Here is a 24,460-nt window from a genome sequence, read left to right on the forward strand (position 1 = left end):
CTAAACCAGTTTCACCATATTTTTTTGTTTTTTGGTCTATATCTAGAAAATACGCGTTTTTTGCAAACCTAAATTTTTGTTCCTCAAAAAATTATTCAAAATATTGCCCATTTCTTTCTATAAAAATTTCTATATCTCATGAAAGTTATGGATACCTTTTCAAGATAAAAAATTTCTTCTTTTGAGGGCAAAAAGCGAATTTATCGAATTCGAAGCGATTAAGCCAATATCTGGTGCCTACTGTGGACTTCCAAGAGATTATTTTACTTTTATATGAAGAATGACAATTCAAAGTTCAAAATAATTTATTTCAAATAAACTTTCTTAGTTACTTTTTTAAAATTAAATTATGTTTTGACTATGTACGATGGTTCAGAGTTTAAAATAATTTATTTGTATTAAAATTTTTTATATGGAATTTTTTTTAACTGAGTAAACCAAACAGTAGGGGTACCTGACATTAACGGATTTTAGGGTGTGGTCTAATCAACGCCCAATTTTTTTATGGTTATTGTATATTAGCAAAGAAAATTAATTTTTATAAATTCTTTAACCAGATTCAAGGCTTCTGCCTCATTTAAAGTGGTGTTTTTTAGTGTTTCTTCAAAAGCATGTAAAACAGAAATAAAAAAAGATTTTTTATTTTTGTTTCGAGTATTTTATTTCTTGATCCATTGTTAAAAAATATATTTATTTTTTGGCCATATGAGGTTCGTTCAAAAAGCTGTCAGCTTTAAAAAATGGTATTCTTATGGACAATGGACGCAGATATAACTGGTTTCACTGAACCGATTTTGATGAAATATAATTTAAATGACGCAGAATCGGTGTCGTTATTGTGCGAACTACGATTATTTGATACAAAAATTTAAGTATTTTTTTCGGACCTTTAAAATGAAAGAAATTGGAAAGAAACGGTTTTTCATTTTCGAGCGTACGCCATTTTGTAATTTTTTTTTCAAATATCGCAGTACACACGATTTAAATTCCAATCGGCAGGCATGCTTTCATCCGACCATATTGTGATAGGAGCTGATGCATGCACGCTACCAGCTCCTCGCCGCCATGTTTGCTATAGCTATTCTCACCTCGTCATGATCGTCAATTCCGTCGTCGTCGATTGGGGTATCGGGATCTTCACATTCTCTGTGACATGCGCAGCTATCACTGTTTAACAGGTTCGAGAAGTGTTCCCTCCATAATTTAAGATTGCTCTGGATGTCAGTCACCAGATCGCCGTCTTTGTTCTTACAGGACAACGCCCCGATCTTAAAACCTTCTGTAAGCCGCCGAACTTTCTGACAGAATTTTCGGGCTCGCCGGAGTCCGATTTCTTCTTCGGCAGCGGTACGTAGGGAACGAGAAATGTTGCTTCATTGTGCCGATTTGTTGGGCAGTGCTCTCTGAGAGCAGGAGTGAGAGTCGAGTGGCGAATCTTCTGGCTGTCTGTTGTGATTGCAGCTTTTCAATGTCGAACATTCTTTGCGTAGGTAGATGTACGTTTTTGCTGCGCAGAGGCGGGTGCGCAGTTTGGCTACAACAAGGTAATGATCCGAGTCGATGTTGGGTCCTCGGATCGTACGTACATCTAATACACTAGTAACGTGTTTTCCATCTATCACAATATGATCGATCTGGTTTCGCGTTTTTCGATCAGGGGACAGCCAGGTAGCTTGGTGGATCTTTTTATGCTGGAATCTGGTTCTGCAGACTACCATGTTTCGGGCCCGGGCGAAGTCGATCAGCCTCTGTCCGTTACCGGATGTTTCGTTGTGCAGGCTGAATTTTCCGACTGTGGGACCAAAAATTCCCTCCTTGTCCACCCTAGCGTTGAAGTCGCCAAGCACGATTTTTATGTCGTGACGGGGGCAGTTCGCATAGGAACATTCCAAGCGCTCATAGAAGGAATCTTTGGCCGCATCGCCCTTCTCTTCCGTCGGGCCGTGGGCGCAAATTAGCGAAATGTTCAAAAATCGCGATTTGATGCGGATTATTGCGAGACGCTCGTCCACCGGAGTGAACGACAGTACTTGGCGACGAAGTCTCTCTCCCACAACAAATCCGACACCGAATTTGCGCTCCTTTACATGGCAGCTGTAGTAGACGTCGCAAGGTCCTATGGTTTTCTTGCCTTGCCCAGTGATGGCAGCCTTTACTCTCACGAGGACATCAACCAACCGGGCAGAGGCACCTTCCCCATTAAGGGACCGGACATTCCCGGCATGCCCTCAAATCATAGTCCTTAGTTCGTTTGCAGGGGTCGTCATCAGTATAGGGAGGTCTCATCCGAGGCTTTTTTAAAGTTTTCATTGGGGGGGATTTTTAAGTGGCGGGTCCCAAGCCCAGCGCACAACCAGCTATGCTGGAATGCTTCGCCTTCTCACGTTAGCTCACTCCCTAACGGGTGTTCGGAAGCTACCCAGGCTAATCCCGGCCGTTGTGAGCTGCTTGAACCATATGCAGAAGAATCGACCTGGCCACTCCCAAGTGAATGCCGATCAGTAACTTTCTCCACTTGCGTGGTCTTCTACACATATAACCATCCTCCTCTACATCCTCCTCCTCCTGTTTCCACCATCCTCCCTTTCGATTATCTTAGGATTATCCCGCCCATGCTTGGTCGTCATTGCCTCTTTGGTTATCGACAAGGAGCACCGACGCGTTGCGACGTGCAGGTGAGCTTGACATTTGTATAGGATAGGATATCTCCTATCTCACATCTCGCATCTCTACCCCATTAGGTACTTGGTGCAATCAAAATCGGGGCATATGAATTTGATGCGGTGAAAATTTTCACGCATTTGGGGTTTAAACTAAGCCACGTCAACGCAATGAGCATCAAAATCGACGACAGAATACAAGCACCATATATGTGGAGTCTTCTACTCACTTATTCAGCTTTTTAGAAGAGAGGCTGCTGAACAGACCTTGTACAATTTCGCTGTATAAATTTATAGTCCGACCAGTTCTTTGCTATGGATGGGAGTCTTAAAATATAAGTGAAAAAGACAAAAAAAAACTTCAAGTATTCGGGAGAAAAATTTTGAGGCTAAACTTCGGAGCCTTAAAAAAGTTTCGCTTAAAAAAAATTATTTCATTAAAAAGAAAGTAAATAAAATTTAATTAAAATAAATTATTTTTAACTTTGAACCATCGTCCATAGTCAAAATATAATTTAATTAAAAAAATGAATAACAAAGTGCATTCAAAAATAATTTATTTGCAACCTTGGACCGTCAAACTTCATCAAAATGTCGACGCGCGATATTATTTTAAAACTTTTTCATATTAACTTAAAAAGTTAAAAGTTAAAAATTTTTAACTTAAAAAAGTGTTAAAATGATATTCATTAAATTAGAATTTTTATTACAATAGAAATTAACTAAACATAAAAACAAAATCCATTGCTGGCATTTTTGTATACAGAATTCTTTAAAAATGAAGAATAATAACATTAATATACAAAATATCAGGATGACGTTCCAGTGTAAAGTTGTGAGAAGTCACTAAATTTTCGGCTACTACTTCCTTTAACCATCGAACTTTACCGAAAAATTTCCGACTTACTTATTAACTCCTGCAAATGCGTGCTTCTTGCCTCCGTGTTGCATTCCCCTCGTTCCGGAATGTTTAAATGTTCTCTTTCACAAACCAAAGAAAATTAACGAAAAAAATGAGCGTTTAAAGAGTTTACAGTTTTGCATATCTCATCATCATCATCATCACTTAAATGTTCAAATCACCAACTAAGTACTTTCAGCATCTGACTGAAAATCCCAAAATCTTAACCACTTTAAATAGCCCAGAACACACAAGAAACCCTCGACCTCGACAAACTCAGCACTCACCACTCGCATATCTTACATTCTACTTCCTGACATGCACACACCTATATACACACACACCCAAAAACATATTCGCTCCAAACGCGCAAAAGTGTACACAAATATACACACACACACATTCACTCATGCATAAGGCTACGCATCTTTCACACATTTTCACTTTTCCATCAATTTCCGCAACATTTTGTAAATATTTGAGTAATTTTCACCCGCGCCAATGTTGTCAACATGTCATAACATTATTTATTATCAGCCCATTTGCTAGACCCTCCACACTTAGACCCGAAACACACTGTCACACAAATATTTGTGCACTCCATTCTATTCCATTCGTCATCCCTTTGGTCCCTTTACGAGTATACAACATTTTTCGTTTGTTTTTGTTGTGATTTTTTATTATCTACTCCATTCTTGTGCTTACTTTCTTTTCTTTTCCTTTTTCTATGCTTCATTTTTTATTGTATAAATTTTATTATTTCTGCCCTACAAATCCATTATCAATTCAACAATCGCAACAACAACAACAACAACTGCGATCATAAAAAACGCCTACCCATGTTGTCGTCAAATTTTGTCGCGCCATTTACTACGCCACTGCAGAGTATGGACGTGGCTGCAACGATATTGGCTGTCTGCCCAATGAGGAGTGCGTCATCACCAGCGATTCGTGCAGCTACACTCAACGCGAAGGCAAGGACTGCGGCAACTATCCGAAATGTCAGCGGAAGTCTGGCTCCAGCTCAGCGTCATCGGCGCCAGTTAATCCGTCAGGTGATTACATTTTTTATTTTATTTCATTCTTTTCTTATAAAAATTTCAGTTTTACTTTGTACTCGTAAGACAGCAATTAGGCATAGTTTCGGATATTTTATAGTTTGAGTTTTTTGGCAAATATAAAAAAAATATACTGAGCATTAGAATTCTCGCAAATAAAAAGTGCTGAGCTTTCCACTTGCATCTGTTGGGCTTTACTGCGGAGAATGCGCGTGGGCTCCGAATGGTTACTGACTAAAAGTGGTCCCATAAAAACTCTAGCCGTGGTATGGGCACTACATTCGCATTTCGATAAATTTTTTAAGGGAATATAACAAGGGGTCTTTCATAAATGACGCCTAGTTGTGAGTAGTGAATAACTCGTAGACTTTTTGTTTTATCGATGTCGACGGTCTGCTACTACGTTCGTCATCCTCGATGGATTCACGAGTATCTTAGATCAGATTCAGTAGTGAATGTCATTCGTACACGGCTGATTTCTTTAGATTGTTTTAGATTGGATTTGTAGGTGGTTGAACAAGTCCAAGCCGAAGTTCAGGAAGACCATTGTACTACACCCAGATAGATTGGGGTAGAAAGAATAGAGAGGCAGGATAGATTCAACATGGATGGTAAGACAGAAAAATAGGTTCGAGGTCGCTCTTTCGCATATTATTTGGATTCATTGATGAATCTTAAGAGATCGGGAAGAGAAAGAGTATCTTAATACCGAAACAGTCGCCTTATATTTCTAAGTTTTTTGCACCACTCAATCCATTTTTAAGGCAACGTTTAATACAAACTTCTTGTTAAAACTGTAAAAAATCGATAACACGTGCAAAGGTAGATTCACTCAAGACGGTGTAACGTTTACAAATGTCAAGTAATGGCAATACAATTTTAGTCGGAATGTTAATCACAGGTATGGCAACCTACCACAAAAACAATTTCAAATCAAATCATAGAACGTTTCGGGAACTTTTTTCTTTTAAAATTTATAATTGGCACCTAAACTTATGTTAGGTGTTTAGCCGAGCTCCTCCTCCTCTTTTTGGCACGCGTCTTGATGTTGTTCCACAGTTTTGAGCCGAACTTTTTCATGGCAAACACGGACTCGGACGCTTATTATTACCTTTCGAGAGTCGGCCGCTATTAAAAAACTTTTTTTATCATCTCTTATTTCATAGTGAGGGTTTCGAAACCATTTGACTACGATGTCCGCGGCTGAAACATAAGCCAGTTCGTACTCACGTCGAAACTGCCACTTTGGAAGCGTCGCAACCACTACCAGGTATATACCTATGAAGTGATACTAGTCCATACATGTCGCTAGGAGTATTTTTAAACTTTCCCAAGTGTCTTGTTTTTTTCGTCGGTCATCTGTCAACAATATTCAGTTCATTGTTTGTTACGTTTCATACAACAATGCATTTTTGTCGCTCTTAAAAATGTCGATTTCCGTGCCTTCAAACTACGATTTGCCGACATCGTTGATTTTCTGTTATCAATTGAAGAAAAACGCTTCTCCCGTTTCAAAAGGAAGTCTTTTTTGCATCGAATCGTTACGAGTGATGAAAAATGGGTGTATTTCTCCAATCCCAGGCGCAAATGATCGTATGGTCCGCCCGGCCACAAGTCAAAAACAACGACCAAACCAAATCGCTTTGGCCGCAAGGCAATGCTGCGTGTTTTCTGGGATCAGCGTGGTATGATTTGGGACGAGCTATTAAAACCAGGTGAAACAGTTGACGGTGCACTCTACCAACGACAATTGACCGATTTGATCAGCGCTATACACCTAAAACGCCCATAATATGCTTGATGACAATGCACCGCCAAGACCGACCCGGGAATTGATGGAGGCGTACGATTGGGAACCGCTAATGCATGCGGCTTACTCACCAGACATCACGTCTTCCGATTATCATTTGTTTGTATCGATGGGCCACGCACTTTCCGAGCAGCGCTTCAATTCTCACGAAGAAGCCAAAAAATGGCTCGATGATTGGTTTGCGGCCAAAGACGGCAAATTTTTTTCCGCGCGGCATCCACAAATTGCCTGAGAGATGGGAAAAATGTGTCACTAGCGACGGCTATTATTTTGAAGATTAAATTTGTAACGATTTTTGTTAATAAACGTTTGAAATCGAAAGAAAAATTCTCATTTCATAGGTATACACCTGGTATATATGCACAAGTTGTATTCGATGGAGCGTGATAAACGTAAATTTTGATCAATATACGTCACGTTTCAACTGCACTTTTTTTTAAAAGGTAATCGAGAAGTAAGATAAACGTAAATTTTGATCAATATACGTCACGTTTCAACTGCACTTTTTTTTAAAAGGTAATCGAGAAGTAAGACTTCCCGGAAGTGCTGTTTTTCGGGGCGAATGTAGACATTTTTGACGTGAGATAAAAAAGGATCTTACGCTTCAAATGAATGTCAACTATTACGCTCGAGACCTCACACATACACCTTCAAATCAGCAGTATATTACGAGAGCAAACACAAAAATAGTACCAGCAGCGTCACCTCTATTACGAAGGCGGAAACTTAATCCCATACCCAATATTAGTGCGGGAACCCATTTTTAGTAAGAATTTTTTGCACTTTTAGGTCCATTATCTTTTTAATTACTTCACATGCTTTTTCTAAGGCTCTATATAGTAAGATTCTTACTTCCCAAAGCTCTAACGCCGCAAGTGTGAAAGCTCAGCATTACTTTTTTGGCGGCAACTGCAATTAAATGAATTTTTTTGTTTTTAATACCCAGAAAATGTTCACAAAAACTAGGCTTTTTTTGTTTTTATATTCAAGTTAGAGGCATTGTTAAAGCTTAGTAGGATATCAACACAGTTATTGGTAAACATTCACAAATAGGATAACAAAATCTGCTTCAAACGAATATAATCAAACAAAGTTTACGAATTGGTCTCACAACGCTTGCAAATATCATCGCAAAAATGGCCACATCACAACACGCAAAAATACATGAAAATCACGATTATCACTCTAATGACGCAAATTCAATCACTCTGATAACTAATGGAAAGCATTTGCCACACCAACTTACATATTTGTTAACTTTTCATATTTTGCTTTTTCAAAAAAAAAAAAAAATTTTAAGTTATTCTTTATGATTTTGAAAAAAAAAACAATATTTCATTGCTTCATTCATTGCCCAATCATTGAAATCACTCAGCATTAAACATGAAGTGTAAAATGTAATCGAAAATAATTTGTGGTAGCTCTTAAATTACCAAAATAAGTCTGCACGCCTTGAAGTATGCACTGCATTTCTTACGTTTGTTTGTAGACACCCTATTGCGTTAGAAATCACATCACTTAAGTGTCAAATTCACGCATGCCTTACTTATCCACACTTACGATTATGTATTTATGTATATAATACAAATTTTATGTAGTGTAGCTCGTTTCACAATTAACAACACATATCCAGCTCTACTTAACTCTCATCACTTGCAATTAACAAATGCATTTCTCTCGGTTTTCTCTTCACCTCTCCGGCTGCTGCCTAACAAACACATCGAAAACGTAAATAAAAAAAAATGTATCTCATCCTCTACACCCTCCATCTCGTAATATTCGTACGCATTGCTTGTTCATTATGCTCAGGATCCAGTTACAAACCTGGTCCCGAGCATGCCATCTTCTCATCCGCCGCCTCCAATCCAACGCTAAACACACACACATACTATAACAGCAATGGCGGCTCATCATCCTCCGCCACCGGTAGCAACTCATCACCAGGTGGCGGTATTAACAACATAAATAACGGTTATGCGGGTAAAGCTAGCAACAATGTGAACGCAAATTATGGCAATGGCCATGATGGCAGCGACAATGGCACGCCTGGCAATGGACAAAAGTTACGCCCGAACGGCGGTACCGGCGGCATTGATCCACACTATGTCTTCGGTGCGCCCCAATCGGTGCCGATCTTACCCAATTTGCCCATTTTCCCTTACAATTCACCCACACAAGCGCCCTCATTTCAACAATTTCCTCAACCTAATCATCCAGGTAGCGTGCTGAATCCCGGCTATCCAGCTGGCCTACAACCGGTCAACCCCTACAGCCCATCGTTCGTGTTCGGTCAACAGCCATACTATTCGATGCCAGCCGGCACTGGTGGCCCGCCTGGCGGCAGCAATGGCATATTAGGTGGCAGTGGCGGTGGATTGGCGCCACCCAGCGGCTACTATGGCAACAGCAATGTGGGCTATCAGAATGCGAACATGTACAACAAACCGCCGCCGCAGTATCAGAATCAGAATCCGTACAATCGCCAGACGCAGGCACACCCGTCGGGCGCAGCGCATCGTGGAGGCGCCGCAGCAAGTTGGCAGACATTGACTATTGTTGCATGCGGTTATGCTTTGTTGACGGCGTTTGTGTCGCAAGGCTTGGCCTACGGACGCAGCACGTAATGTTGCATGACGTCCATGTGGCAAGATATTATAGTGTTGTTATTATTGGTCAGCGTTTATTAAGTGTTTAATGGGTTGCGAATTGTTTCGATTTTATTATGTGGTTCAATTTTGTTGCTGCTTTCTGGATTGTATACTAAATGCTGCTGCTCACTCCGTAATAATTTAAGGTAAAAAAATATTAAAAAATAAAAATAATTTTTTTTATAAAAAAACTGCATACAAGAAAATCAAAGGAAAAGGCTTAGAAGTGCGCAGAGAAGTGCCTGCATAACTAAGATGGAGATTTGGAGAAATTGCATATAAAAATTTTTCAAATGTTTACTGCAGTGAGTGTCACTAAATATTCGTACAATTGATACTCTCTTCAATATTTGTACTTTTTCGTAAATATAAATAATTTTTGTTTGTAAAAAACTGCGTTTAAGAAAATCAAAGGAAAAGGCTTAGAAGTGTGCAAAAAACTGCGCTTATCTCTGAAATGGAGATTAGGAAAAATTGCATATAAATAATTTTTAAATGATTACTACAGTGAGTGTTACTAAAACCCGTACTATTGACACTCTTTTCAATGTTGCGAAACAAAAAAATTCTGTAAATTTTATTCAAATGATTATTGCAGTGGGTGCCTCAAAAAATCGTTTTTTTTGTTTTTGGCCGTGCGGTTGGGTTAAAAATACCTTCGCACTATATAGTAACCGTCGCTACTACGTGTGTGGTGATTCGTACAGTTGATATTCTCTTCAATGCTTGTACTTTTTCTTCTTCTTTTCTTTTATTATAAATATTTAGTAGTTATAAGACTCTCGGTTAACAATTTACGCAGATTCTCCACAGAACTAAACAATTTCGTGCATCAACTCTGTGGAGTAAAATCTTGGCAAAAAACCTCATAACTTCTAAACCGTTGAAGGTAGCTGCATCAAATTTAGCGCATTTTACCGAAAACCAAATGCGCTGCAAAACTACAGCAGTTGTAGAACTATTTCCGCATAAACACAAATTATGCACCTCCAAATCCGACATGCATGCCGCCGTAGCAGCTGGATTTTCCACATTTTTGTGCGCACCACTTGGAGACTCTATTCCTCGCGGGTTTAATTTTATATTTTTATATCTAAAGCTTAAAAAACGTGGCTTACAACCAAAAGTTGCAAGCATAAGTAAGATCTGCTGAGCTCCACGTGCAAGATGACCAGATACTCAATAGCTTGAAAAACAGACACCTTTTGCAGCCGCTCGCTTCGAGACAGACGCTGCGAACTTCGAGAGGCTTTTAATTTGCATATGTCAAAGTAGCCCTCCCGAAAAGATCCCCCTCTCATTAGCCCTGACCATGACTCCCACGCAGATTCTATAACTCATCTTCAGGCTATGCTTTATCGCTTTCTCAGGTTACCAGGGTGTACTACATGGAGTTGAAAGTAAGAATTGAAGTTATAGATTGGTGATAGCTGCTAACTCAGGTTTAAGACTTCCTTATACTTCTTCCTCATGTTCCATACTTGTCCAAAAAAAAAAATTCATTTCGAAATTTTTGAGATTTTGTTGATTTTCTGTAAGACTTAAAAAGTTCTCTCCCGAATAAAAAAAAAATGAAAAAAATTATTTCGATTTTTGAATGTTTGTTAATTTTTGTAAAACTTAAAAAGTCTCTAAGACTAAATCACGGTCTCAAGCCTTGTAAGACTTAAAAATTTCTCTCCCGAATAAAAAAAAAATGAAAAAATTTATTTCGATTTTTGAATGTTTGTTAATTTTTGTAAGACTTAAAATCTAAGACTAAATCACAGTCTCAAGATTTCTACATTTTCTGCTGGAATATGAATAGTTTTTTTGTAACAGAAAGGTAAACTTCGAAATCCTTGCAAATATTGTAAAAACTTAGATGTATGATTTTCAGCGGCACTCACTGTATATTATTAAAAAGAAATATTATGCATAATTGTAATATTATACATATATTTCTAAACACAAAAAACATATTTTGCAGTTTTACAAGTTTTTTTCTATTTTTTTTTTTGTTGTTATATGCACAAAAATTTTAAATTAACAAAAAATTGATCAGCTGTTTGTTTTTTGTAAATACTTTTTTCTGTTTTTTTGCTAAAGTTGCTTTCCACACAAATTTTAAACAGCTATAGGTTTGTCATTTGTTTTTTTTTTTTGTATAATTTTTATAATTGTGTTTTTTTTTTGGCATAATATTTCGTTGCGGAAAAATTTCAAATTTAGTTTCCATTTGAAAACTATGGATTTTTTGTTGTATCATACCTACTTGTGAGCTGGTGTCCGAAAACCAAAATTATCTTGGAAAGAATAAGAATGCCAGAAATGCCTTTAACGAGTAAAGCCCTTACCGTCTTCACCATTCACGAAAGCAGAAGCTGATTTATTTCTGAGCGTTACGCAAATCGCTACTAACTTCACTTCTATCGAAGATACATATAATTATTCTTCTTCTCTCTTAGCATGACAGTCCTAGGTGGAGCACTGCCTCCGTCATGTTGTTGTTGTTGTAGCAGTAATTGCCACCGTCATCGTTAGGTTCGATTATCAACCCGAGGTTTTTGTTGCGGTTTCACAGAAATTAGCTTCGGGGAAAAGGTTATCGGCCTCGAGACTCTAGTCTGTTAAGGGACGGTGTTCATCTTGCTTTATTTGTTCTCTTACTTTCCACTGTGATTTTCCAAGCGATGAAAGTTAACAGCACTACCAGCGTGAAGGAAAAGCAAAGGGAGGTTGATAGTGAGAGATGAGAAGCATTTTTTCGTAGGATCAGCTATCAAGTTGCACATCCCTCCTCTTTCGATGATATAATTACTGTATTATTTTCCATGCACAATTTAAAATAATAAAAACAAATTTAAAGGCATCTCTCAGTCTACTTTAAGGCCACAGAAGCCATAGCTATAAGCTATAAATTTGTTGTATTTTATAGTTAATTGTAGATACAAATGTTGATAAATAATAAAAATTAGGAAGAGATGGCTCATAGGGCAAAGATTTTGGTGTTTCGATTGTGGAGATTTGTCAATATTCAAAGAGAGATGATTTGATGCATATCAGGAGTGGAGCCTTATTTTTCATACACAACCAGGCGATAATAAGACTTCAATGGGCAGTAACGTTTCTGTTAATAATTCAGCTGCTGAATGATGATTTTGATGAATAATGATTTTTGTAGCGTATAAATGATAGCAGTCACTTCACTCAGCTGAAAAGAATTTAATTAATATATTCTGAGTCTTCAAAAGCTTTCCTCTCTTTTTTTTGTGATTTTTAAAGTAAAATTTAGTTTCGAGGGGAATTTAGCTCATAATCCCTTGAGTTTAAAAATGAAAAAAAAAAATAGTTTTGCTCGTTGTGGATTTGCTCTTTTTTTCAGATGGTTTTCTTTGATCCTTTATTTTTAACTGATTTTATTAGATTTACTCAATTTCACACGTGCTGCGGCTTCTATTTTTCTTGTTATTTTGTTGTTCATTCGCTGGTGCGTGCGTATGTGCGCATTTAGCTAGTTTTGCATTTCTCCCACTGACCACTTCAGAAGCGAAAATTCAATTAAAAGATACATTCATTCTTAATCGAATTCCAAATCGAATGTTTCTGCTGTTTGTGTTTTGTGAAATTTCGAAATAAAAGACAGTTTTAGTGCTCTTTTTCCTTAACTGTTAAAGCGAGTTTGATACCACGCTTTAGAATGATTGTAAAACTTTGTAAAATTATACAATTTTTGTGTATTTTTATTTTTTTTTTTTGGGGATGAGGTGTGGTTCAAAATGACTTCGACCAAATGACTGCGACCGTTGTCCGTCGAGTGGTGTGGCCACTAAAACAATCCCTCTTCCTCTTCTGTGGAGACTCTCTTCCCGGGACTACTTTCCGCATTACTTCGGGAGGGCCCAGAACAGCATCTAAAAAGGACCAATTCCTATTCTATTCATCCACGTCTGAGTCAACCATATTTGTACCGAGCTTTCTTGCTATAGGCTCGTCTTCTTGTGTCTATGCGGCTTCACTTTGTTGCATTCTGTCGAGGTCTAGCTTTTTCTTCTGTAGTACGTCCCGATGTATCTCTTTACTGCATTCCTGTTGCCCTCGCGTTCAGGCATTTTGTTGATTATGTTGCTCGGCGCGTTGTTGTCAATCTGCTTTCTCAAAGTCGCTCTTTTCACGAGTCTATATCTCAATTAGATGTGTGTTCAGCGTCATCATTCGGCTCGTCGCAGTATATGCATTTGGTATCGCTTACCTTGCCTATGTGTTATAGGTACCTACGGAAGTATCCGCGGTCCAAAAGGAACTGAGTTAAGAAGTAATTCACTTTCGCGAAGTTCCTTTGGACCCATTTGTCTATTGGCGGAATGAGTTTCGCCGTGTATCTGCTGGTCGATTCAGTGTCCCATCGGCTTTACCACTGCAGCACGGTTTGGCATCGCCGTTCTGAGATGCTAGTGATAACGTGTTTCTTCTTGGAGTCCCACGCATCCATTCGCCCCCGAACCTTGAGTCACAGAGACTGCAGCGCCAGAGACAGTGCGGTAGGCTTAGGCAACTCTGAGTGCCGCTGTTCGTTGCACAGCCTTGTATATATAAAATCCATATAATTTCAAATTTTGGTAACTCAAGCAAATCTATTAGAAAATATTGCGCCGAAAATATGTTATAAAAAGTAGAATTTTTTTATTATTATTTTTTTGTTTTAATTTTTTTGTTTTAATTTTTTATTTTTTATTATACTTTTTTTCTATTTTTTCCGTGTTTTGCTAAAATGAACTCCATTGCAGTTATGCACGTCGAATAATTTGGCAAAGGAGTATATAAGATCTGCTGTTGAATATTTGAAAGGCATTACCATCGTCCTAAAAAATGTTTTTACCACAAACTCTCCAAATATTGAATATAGGAATTTTTCAAAAGCTTTGTGAGTCAAAAGCCAGTTTATTATTTTAGGAGTGTGCAACATTTTGCAATATTTTGTAGCGAAAAAACATTTGTGACTAAGTCTTTAAGATATTTTGTGGCAAAAAAATAGTTCTGAGTAAGTCTAATAATACAAGATGGCGCAAAATTAATCATCCTATAGCAAAAATTATAACTTTTGTAAATGGTGTTGACGTCTATCACATTTGGCACTTGGGAAATAAACAAGCAATAGAGCGCGTAAAAGTCAAAGTAAAGATTTCCGTCACTCGAAATTATTTTTTAATTTAGAAAAAAATGTATTAGGTTGAAGCGGGACACACTCAGGTTCATAGCCCATTGTGATGCCGCGTAAAAAAGTTACCCAAATAAAAGTTACAAAATAATAAATATTATGATTAATTTTGCGCCACTTTGTATTTATTGAAAAGTCCTCACAAATACTTTTCTAGCCATTCAACCGTAAAATAATGGATTTGAACGACGGTGGAAGAGCCACAATGGCTATCTTGCATTACGACTCCTTTGAGCCACCTATGATTTACTTGAAAAATGCAGATAAAAAGAAAAAATATGAACTTATTTTGAAAACGATTTTAAATTTTTGAAAAATATTTTTTTTTTAAATTACTAATCAGTTATTCAATATAAACGCATATCTGTGTTACCCATTTGATTCTGTAAAGCTAAAGCTTATTTTTCACATATTAAAAGGTTTTTTAATTTTTCTGAAAACTTATTGAAAATGACACAACGAACTGCGCACTAGTAAGTAAAGAAATTTTTTTTATGAACACAAATCAATTATGGAAAAAAATTTAAAATTAATAGTATAAGCCAAATAAAAAAACAAAAACCATGAAAAACCACTTTGTATAGTAAAATTTAAAGCGAAACGAGTAAATAAATTAAATTGTATTTAATTAAAAATGCCAAATGATAAAAAATAAACAAAAATTTAAAATTGTGAAATAATTAATATAAAATTATATGCAATTCGGCAACCTTTACCGGAAAAGTTGTTTACGAATATGAAATAAAGCGACCCACAAAAACGTTGAACCGATGTAAGATATTAAACTATATGAAATCTATCGAACTATTTAAACAAAGCAGCCACAAGGACATACATACGTATGTATTAACGAAAGTTTAAACAAAAAAAAAAAAAAAAAACAAAAGAAAAACAAACAAAAAAATATAAAATACAAAAAACAAAACAGAAAACAGTTGTAATACGCCTGAAACTATGCAACATGCAGTATTTCAGTTTTTCACATATAGTTTCTCTAAGCTTTGTGGCTATTTAAAATTTGTATAGGCTGTCAAATGAATGCTAAACTATTCAGCCTAATCATGTATTTCGATTTTTTGTCAAATTCGCGTGGGATTATTAAATATTTAACCGCATTGGGTAGAATTTTAAAGCGCTGATAATCGAAAAACTGATATGTAATGATTTTTAATCAAATTCATAAATGTGAAAAGTGACCCGAAGTATGCAATTATTAATTGTGTGAAAGTTTTCATTGCTCATTGCTCGAAATTTTTTAATATTAAAATTTCTACTTTTTGAATCTTTTTCGCTTGGAAACCTTTTTTTCTTTTGAAAAGTATTCGTATTGAAAGTTTTGCATTTTAAAATTTTTACTTTTTGAATTTTTTTCGCTTTAAAGTTTTTACTTTTTAAATTTTTTTTTTAAGTTTTTCTACTTTTCTACTGTTTCAAATTTTTTAGTTTTAAAATTTCTACTTTTTGAAATTTTTTCGTTTTAAAATTTTTTCGTTTTTGAAATTTTTCGTTTTGAAATTTTTTCCTTTTCAAATATTTTCCTTTTAAAATTTTTTTCTTTTGACTTTTTTTTCTTCTGCGGTTTTTTCGCATTAATATTTTTTTGTTTTAAGAACTTGTTAGAAAAGTCTTCATATTGAAAGTTTTGCGTTTTACAATTTTTACTTTTTGAAATTTTTTCGCTTTAAAGTTTTTACATTTTGTAATTTTTTAGTTTTAAAATTTTTACTTTTTGAAATTTATTTTCTTTTAAACCTGTTTCGTTTTTCTACTTTTCCACTGTTTCAAATTTTTTAGTTTTAAAATTTCTACTTTTTGAAATTTCTTCGTTTTGCTTTCTAAGCCAAAACAGAATGCAGAATAAGCCTAAATACATAAATTCTAGTATTTTTAATTCTTTTGAAATATACACCAAACGGTGCATTGAAGTCTAAGCACTAATTTTTATGCAAAGATATTCTAAAAAAATCGCAAAAGTTGGTGTTTAATATTGAGCGTTTACGGAATTCTGCATACTTTGCATATTTATAGGCGTAAAACAAACATAACTGTATTCAAAAATTTGTATAAACTGATAGTTATCTGAAAACTACAGCAGCGAAATAAATGAGTAAAATAAGTTACAGTAAAACTAGCAACCCCCTGTGGTGACTTTGAAACCCCTCAAACTGCATGGCAACATTGTAATCAAAAAATAACAAAATCAAAAGTATTTTAAACACACAAAAATGTACATAAATTTCATAGCAAAAAAAAAAAAAATTGCAAAAAAAACAACAAAAATCAAATATCCTATAAGCATTTTGTTGCAAGGTGTTGGCATTTAAAAGTTTTCTCGTACGATTTATAAAACCAAAAAACAAAAACAAGTACTCAAGCATCACGTGCGTGCATATAAGCCTAGGCATTTGTATGTATAACTGCGCTACATAGTAGGTATTCTAGCGTATGTTTGTCTAGTGCGAGTATATAGAATATAATTTTGTTCACCGCAAATATTTTTGTATGAAAGCTCGAAATAAAACTTATTTGATTATTTTTTTACGCAAGCAAAAATCACTTCCTTTTATTTTATGAAAGTTACAATTAAATAGAAAATTTAATTTATTATTGCAGTTCCGTCCGTTGCTACTCATTTGCATGTACACACACACACACACACACGTATAATCACACATCACAATTAATTATTATTAATAAAAAGCATAGAAGCGGAAACTGAAGCAAAAGCTGCCAACTATTCATAACAAATACAATCAAAAAATTAAATTAATTAATTAATTAAATATCTAAATAATTTCCCTAAATGCTACTAACACTTTTTTACAATACTTTACGCATAGCCATTCAAAATTCGCAACTAATAAAACAATAAGGCAATAAGGCTACCAAGCACGCACACATGACCACTAATGTATGCATGTATGTGTGTAAGCATAGCAGTAATGCAATTAGATTTACTACACCTTTGGGCATTTAGTGTTGAATTTGGCATTTTATGGCATTCATAATACGAGAATTGTGTTCATTTTAATCCCAACTAACGCATAGTGTCAATGACAGATACTAACAACAAAAACAATGAGTAATAAAGTAATAAATAATAATTGTAAATAGGCGCATTCGATTAGGAATAACATTTGATTTTATTTTTGTTAAGATTCTTGTATTTAAACAATAAAATACACAACTAAAGACTTATAATATTTAGCGAACTTGAAAAGTTGTTTGATATTAAAAAAAAAATTGAAAATAAGAATATAATAATAAAAAATAAAAATGACAACATATTGCAAAAAACGAAATTCAACGAAATCATACCCAAAATTAACGAAATTTAGCGTAAAGTGTGTTATTAGCGTAATGGCTTTAATTAGTGAATAAAACAACATGCATAAAAGTACGATAAGAAACAAATTTTCAATGGATTTTTCAAACTACGCTTAAGTACTCTTCATTATTAATGCATTCGTTTACCCATCTACTTAGTAGTTTAGCCAATTTAATTTACAACAGAAAGTATACTAAATATTAGATGAATACCTTAAATGTGATGAGATTTGAAAGTTAACAAAATTAAGAGAGATCAAAGTTCGCAAAACTCCAACGCTGCGCCCCATTAACCTCTTTCTCACGCTTGAGTTTAAAAAAGCGCACCAATAGTTTCTTTCTCGAATTAAACGACACCAACTAGAGTCACCAAGTGAAGCCAAGTACTTTTCCTCCTGATTTAAAAAAAAAAGCGCAAACAAGGCTTTCCCCTTGCTCTGCTACCACCAGCTGGTACCGTATCGAATACTTACATACAGAAGTGAACCGTATGTATCCATTCAATCTAGTCTAGTCTGATCTAGTCAGTGGGGCCGCTGCGCTATGTTGATGTCGCCGTAAAGCTCATACTGCTCATTCTTCCATCGTCTGCGATATTCGCCGTTGCAAACGTACAAAGGTCCAGGTATCTTCCGCAGAATTTGGAATTCCACATTTTATGTGATTCAATCACCAAAACTTTGCTACACTTATCATGATTCTCGCCCAATGTCGGGAAAACTGGTATCTGCAGAGGAGGAGGAGTTTTAATAGCTTTTCAACAGAAGTACCGCTGCGCCAGTATATCTGAAAAACAATGATACACTCCTGGATCAGCTGTGCGTCTCTGTGAATGGTGCTTCAAATATTTTCCTCCGTCAAGTACTGATTCACTGCAAAGAGCACATGTGAATACCGTTTTAGCTCTAACCTCAAGTAATGGCAACTTTTGTGTTCTTGGGGACTTCAATCTGAGTAATATTGAATGGTCTAGTATAGATGATAGTCCTGCATTATGTCCAAACAATGTTAGTGGTATATCTGAAACCTATTTGATTGATAAGTTTTTAAGTTTTGGACTGGTTCAGATAAATAATTTCTCAAATAGTCTTTCCCGAATTCTCGATCTCATTTTCATTAATGGTACTATACATTTTTTTTTACTAGAATGCGTAGACCATCTGTCTACCCCTGGTTTGCATCATGTATCACTTATCCTTCATAAAGAATTCTATGAGTTTAATGACTTGTATCCTGATAATGTGACTACTATTTTTTGTTTTAGAAACTTTGATTTTAATATAACTAATTTAGCAGTTGATATTTTAGATTGGGGTTCTTTATTTACTGGGGTCGAAGTTGCCAAGAGTTAGAAAGTGTTGGAACAAAATCAAAAACTTTCGCGTAAGAAGTATAGTGACCTTTACTAATGTTGAGAAATACACGATTACAAACTCACGAACTACGTGTGAATCTTCTGGATATTTAATTTCGTAATAGATCTTCCGATCATTCGCTTATAGAAGAAAATTACACTTGGAAAAACAGTAGGAAATTTCGTTAATGAAAAGAACAAATGTGACGGGTCTAGTATAGAACCTTGGGGGAATACCAGAGGAAGAAGCAAAAAACAAAAAACAAGGCGTTACATTATCAAGTCAAAGAACACTATTACTAAGATAGCAAGGTACCCACTTTAGAAATTGAGAGTGAAAGCTGAAACCCTCAAGTTTAGCAATCAATATTAAAACACTATATAGATTGCGTTCATTAGAACACCTCTCTGGAATGTATCCAAATAATCCTCCTTAAAAGCAGCTATATCAGTTAACAAAAGTCTGCCCGGAACAAACCCATTTTGATTGAGACATGAAAAATATTCAACTGCAAAGTATATTTTGTCTTTTACTATGCCCTTAAACAGCTTTGAAACTGTGGTTAACTTGAAAATTGGCATATAATTCTCAACATCATTTTTATTGCCGCTTTTAAGGGCAGTCGTAATAAAAGCCAATTTCCAGTCATCAAGAAAGACTCCAGCAGCAAGTGGCATGTGTGAAATGTGTTTGAAAGGCGTAATCAAAGCAGGATAACTTTTCGTTAGAACTACCGATAGGTCATCAACATATGACTTATGGGGTTAGGGGTAGTCAAAGGCCCGAAAAATTGATGATTTTCAATAATTTTGTTTGCTAATCAATTGATTTATTTTACAAAAATAAAAACACAGCATTAATACAACACGTTTCGACTGGATTTTAGCAAAATTAAAAAAAAAAAAAAAACAAAAAAAAAAACAAATAATAATACTTGTAAAAGTTATCGCAGTTTGTGTACAGCTCGTTTTTCCAGAAGTCCCTTGCGGTGATCCTCACAAGTCTTTAGATCAACAAGTCCTTGGATAAGAGAAATTAGTTTTATTAATAGATAGTCTTGTGCCTGATCAAAGCTTTTTTCCAAAATTAACAATATGGCAGCTTGAGGAAATATTATCCAGATTTTCGAGAAAAAAAACGACAATTAATTTTTTGAAAAAATTTGAATTTTTTGAAAAAAAAAAAAATCCTTCGATTATGCACGAGTTTTTTATGTTTTTCAAAATCAGTATAAATTTTTCAGAAATCTACCAAGCGGAATCTACCAGTGATCACCAGTTCAAAAAACATAGTTGTAGTGGGAAAAACGCATTTAATGTTTTGCTGGACCGCTCCGGCGGGCCCGAGCGCCTTTTGTTAATTGGAGAATAAATCGAAAAGTATTTGTCGGATTCACTTCAAATTTGCACACAACATTTCGAAGATATTGTACTTTAAGATAATTCAAAAAAATTGAATTATTTGAAAATTCTGACTACCCATAAACCCTTATACGAATAATGATATCCTCGTCAGTGAAATTTAATTTCTTGAAAATGATAGAAGTATTTAAATTAAACAGGAGATTTTCGTGGTCAAAGTCAAAATCAGTATTGCCTGAAATTAGACCTGAATTCAAATACCAAAATTTAGCAGAAACATTAACAGCGCACGTCAAAGTTAGAATTAGCTGAGACCCCTATAAGATGATAATTCTGATATTTATATTTTAAGTAGCACTGTATAAAGGAGATCCTATTTATAAAGGATCCTACCGAGACTTTTGAGACCGTTCGTTGATTCAGACCCATGGCTAAAGAACTTGTAAAAACTTTACAATTTTTGCTCAATGACGTTTTTTATGATAGCATAATTAAACTTTTAATTTGCAATTTCAAATGTCCTTCATAATTTTCGAGAACTAGTAAAACATTCTTGTTTTTTTTTTTTTTTTTTTAAATTTGAATACTTATTTTATTAGTAGATATTTTGTTTCATTAGTCAAATATGATCGCTTTATAATAGTTCACAAAAAACGTTTACTCTTTTCCATGAAACAAAAAAGTCTTCTCTAATTAAATTTAAATAAATTAAATCAAAGTGCTTTATTACTTCTGCAATACTTCACTTTGAAGCTATACTTATTTAGTACAAACTTTACTTAAGAAAAAATATCTCAACTTACTTGCTTGCCTCACGAACAAAAAAATTACCATTAGAATTTCAAAGACTACAGTTAAGGGTACTTTAACGCTTTGCACTCGAGCGGCGCCAATATAGCGCCAGGCCGATTTCAAGTGTGAACTCGAGCAGCGGACTTTAAGACGGAAAGATTCATATTACTGTGATACGTGTTCTGGTAATTCAAGAATGCATCTTGGCTATTGTTTCACTAATATCACACCAAAACTAATTATATATATATAATTGGCGCGTACACCGTTTCTGGGTGTTTAGCCGAGCTTCTCCTCCTATTTGTGGTGTGCGTCTTGATGTTGTTCCACAAATGGAGGGACCTACAGTTTTAAGCCGACTCCGAAAAGCAGATATTTTTTATGAGGAGCTTTTTCATGGCAGAAATACACTCGGAGGTTTGCCATTACCTGCCGAGGGGCGACTGCTATTACAAAAATGTTTTTCTTAATTTTGATGTTTCACCGAGATTCGAACCTACGTTCTCTCTGTGAATTCCGTATGGTAGTCACGCACTAACCCATTCGGCTACGGCGGCCGCTGATCGAAAATTCTACTCCTGAAGTCCCTTGGTCTAGAAATTTATAAATTTATGATTCTGCCTGTTCACGGTTTACTTCAAATCTCACCACATTTTATCAATTAATTTTTAAATGCATTTAATATATTAATAATTTTATAAACTCTTTACATCCTTTGTATTATTAGTGTATATTTGTGTTATTTATTTGTTTATTTCTCATTCATTTTGTTGTTGCTAATTAGTAATTTTACTTTCATTCTGTTCTTTGTCTTTTCGGTATTAACGCTTTTGTGCTTAAATCTATACTCAACTACGCTGCGCTCTGCTGCTATGGTGAATCTGTGCTAAAACTATTAAAAACCGTTATGCAAACCGTTATATCAAAACAAAATTTGCTTTTTTTTTACACAACTCGCCAATGTATGAAATGTATTGAATGTCCCGAGACACTTTGTATTCACCACCGCATACACACCACACCACACATCTTCACATTCATTTCCACCCAAACATGTCAACCTATGAAAATACGCCTGCGCATAGTAAGCACCGGCACAACACACAACTCGTACAATCCAAGCGCTCCGATTCCCGATATGAGCGAGGCGCACAATGGCGCTGGTGCTGGTGGTTATAGTGGCGGCGGCTCTGGCGGGCACAGTCTTTATCCCACATTGCCAAACAGCCCACCAGCTGGTGGTTACAATCCATATGGCGGCTATCAGCCACAACCTGGCGGATATCAACCACCAGCTGGAGGTTACCACCCCGGCGGCTATCAACCTGGTGGTTATCAACCTGGTGGCTATCAGCCTGGTGGCTACAATCCCAATGCAGGTGGCGGTGGTTATGTGCCAAATGCACCCGGTTATGGTGGCGGCAGCGGCGGTAATGTGCCGCAGAAACCCAAAGACAAGGAAGGCGGCGGTTTCCTTTCGAATTTCTTCTCCAATCCAGCGGTGAGTCAAGCTGTGAGCGGCATTATTGCCGGCCAAATAGCGAAAACCTTGCAAGGCGGCGGCGGAGCTGGTGGCGGTGGTGGTGGTAGTGCTAGTGGTGGCACCAATGGCGGCTATCAACCAAGCGGTGGCTACACGCCCAGTGGTGGTTATGGTGGTGGCGGCGCATCAGGTTCAGGCAGTGGCTCATCAGGCAGCAACATTCTCGGCGGTCTGCTAGGCTCTGTATTGGGAGGCGGTGGTACCAGCGGCAGCAGCAGCGGCGGAAGTGGCAGTGCTAGTAATTTTCTGGGCAGTTTGCTTAGTGGTGGTGGTGGCAGCAGCGGAGGTAGTAGTGGTAGCGGCGGTGCTGGCAGCTTCCTGGGCAGCTTACTGGGAGGCGGTGGTAGCAGCGCTAATCGTGGCAGCAGCGGTGGCAGCAATCCACTCAATGAAATTTTGGGCTCACGCAACTTTGGTGGCCTCTTCAGTGAGAATCCATCGTCGAGCTCCTCTGGACCTGCATCCAGTTCTTCGGGTGCCAAAAGCTATCCCACTCAGGCACCAATGAGCCAGAACTACTATGGTTAATTGCAAAGAGTTGGCAAATTATTTCATATCAAACTTTTTGGAAATTTATTTTAAATTTTTAATTTTCTTATAAAAAGCACAAATTTATTTTACTTCTCACCAAAAAATATACTGCTACTTTAGCTGTGTAAAAATTAAGCAAGAAATAATGAAAAGAACGAAAGTTAAATGCCGCAGGAACAAGCTGATTTTACTATAAAAATAAATTTAATAAAAAATGATAATCAAAAATTTAGGCGTTGCGAGACTATGCGAAATAAGTAATTGTAAAACAAGGCAGTATAAAAAAATATTAACGAAATGCCATTTTCGTGTATGTATGTGGAAAATTAACAAAAACTATCCATAAAAATATTGCATAACTGAGCGGAAAGTAAATACAATAAAATCAAACGCAAAACGTAGTTGGTAAAAGAAATTTTATTTTTCTGCGATATTATTTGGAAGCAGCTGCAATTACTCGCAAAAATGCAAAACAATGAATACAACAATAATTTTATCAATCAATTAGTGTAATAAATATGTAGGAAATGTACATACGAAAATGCGAAAAAAGAAAATTACTTTATAGAAAAAATCATTTCAAATGTAACAAATTTTTATTTTAATAAATCCGATACGAATATAAACGTAATTTATGAGAACTGGTTGTCGAAGGAGTTTTGGAATGTAAATAGCGGAAATCAATTAAATAAACGAAATTATAAGATATATACATATTTAATTTACTACAGCTGTGTCTTCTTTCATACTACGGGCAGGAAATTTGCGGAAAAGTAAGTATTAATTTTTGGCTTACACTAGAAGTAAAACAAATTTTAACCTATTTTGGGCGTTATGCTTTGCATTCTTTGAATTTCACTGATCCCGTTGTGAAATTACAGACTGATCACTAAAGATTTTAAAACACGAATCCCCAACTAGACCAATTCTACTAGACAAACTTCATTGAATATCATTAGCATAAGCATGGACGTTGAATATATAAAGAATATATAAGTACAGAAAAAGTAGTAAAACAGTATATAAATAAGTACAAAAGCAGACCAAAGACGAACCTTGCGGCTCACCAGAACTAACAAAAGAAGACGGCAGAAGCCTGCCTTGCACATTAGCTTTTGAGGTCTGAGTACCCTAACAGATGGACAGGAAGACAGGAAAAAAAATTACCTAAGGTTTTTGCAACAAAGACCATTTAATTTGCAAATAATCAAATGTCTTTAATCCAGCAGAATTGGAATTTAGAATAATACGAGTTCACAGCAAAAACAAACTCAAGA

The 24,460-nt window shown here is 35.9% G+C and overlaps 1 protein-coding gene across 2 annotated transcripts in view; it reads left to right on the forward strand.

The window, feature by feature from the left end:
- The window catches only part of LOC129236836 (loricrin), a 154,645-nt gene extending 130,737 nt beyond the window's left edge, over positions 1 to 23,908 (forward strand). For both annotated transcript variants that reach the window (XM_054871088.1, XM_054871089.1), the window contains 2 exons: positions 4,446 to 4,616; positions 22,195 to 23,908. In XM_054871088.1, the coding sequence (XP_054727063.1) occupies positions 4,446 to 4,616; positions 22,195 to 23,180 (1,157 nt within the window). In that variant the 3' untranslated portion in view covers positions 23,181 to 23,908. The remainder of the gene's footprint in view (positions 1 to 4,445; positions 4,617 to 22,194) is intronic.
- The last annotated feature ends 552 nt before the right edge of the window (positions 23,909 to 24,460 follow it).

This window comes from Anastrepha obliqua, chromosome 2 (genome assembly GCF_027943255.1).
Source record: "Anastrepha obliqua isolate idAnaObli1 chromosome 2, idAnaObli1_1.0, whole genome shotgun sequence".
Taxonomy (NCBI): Eukaryota; Metazoa; Arthropoda; class Insecta; order Diptera; family Tephritidae; genus Anastrepha; species Anastrepha obliqua.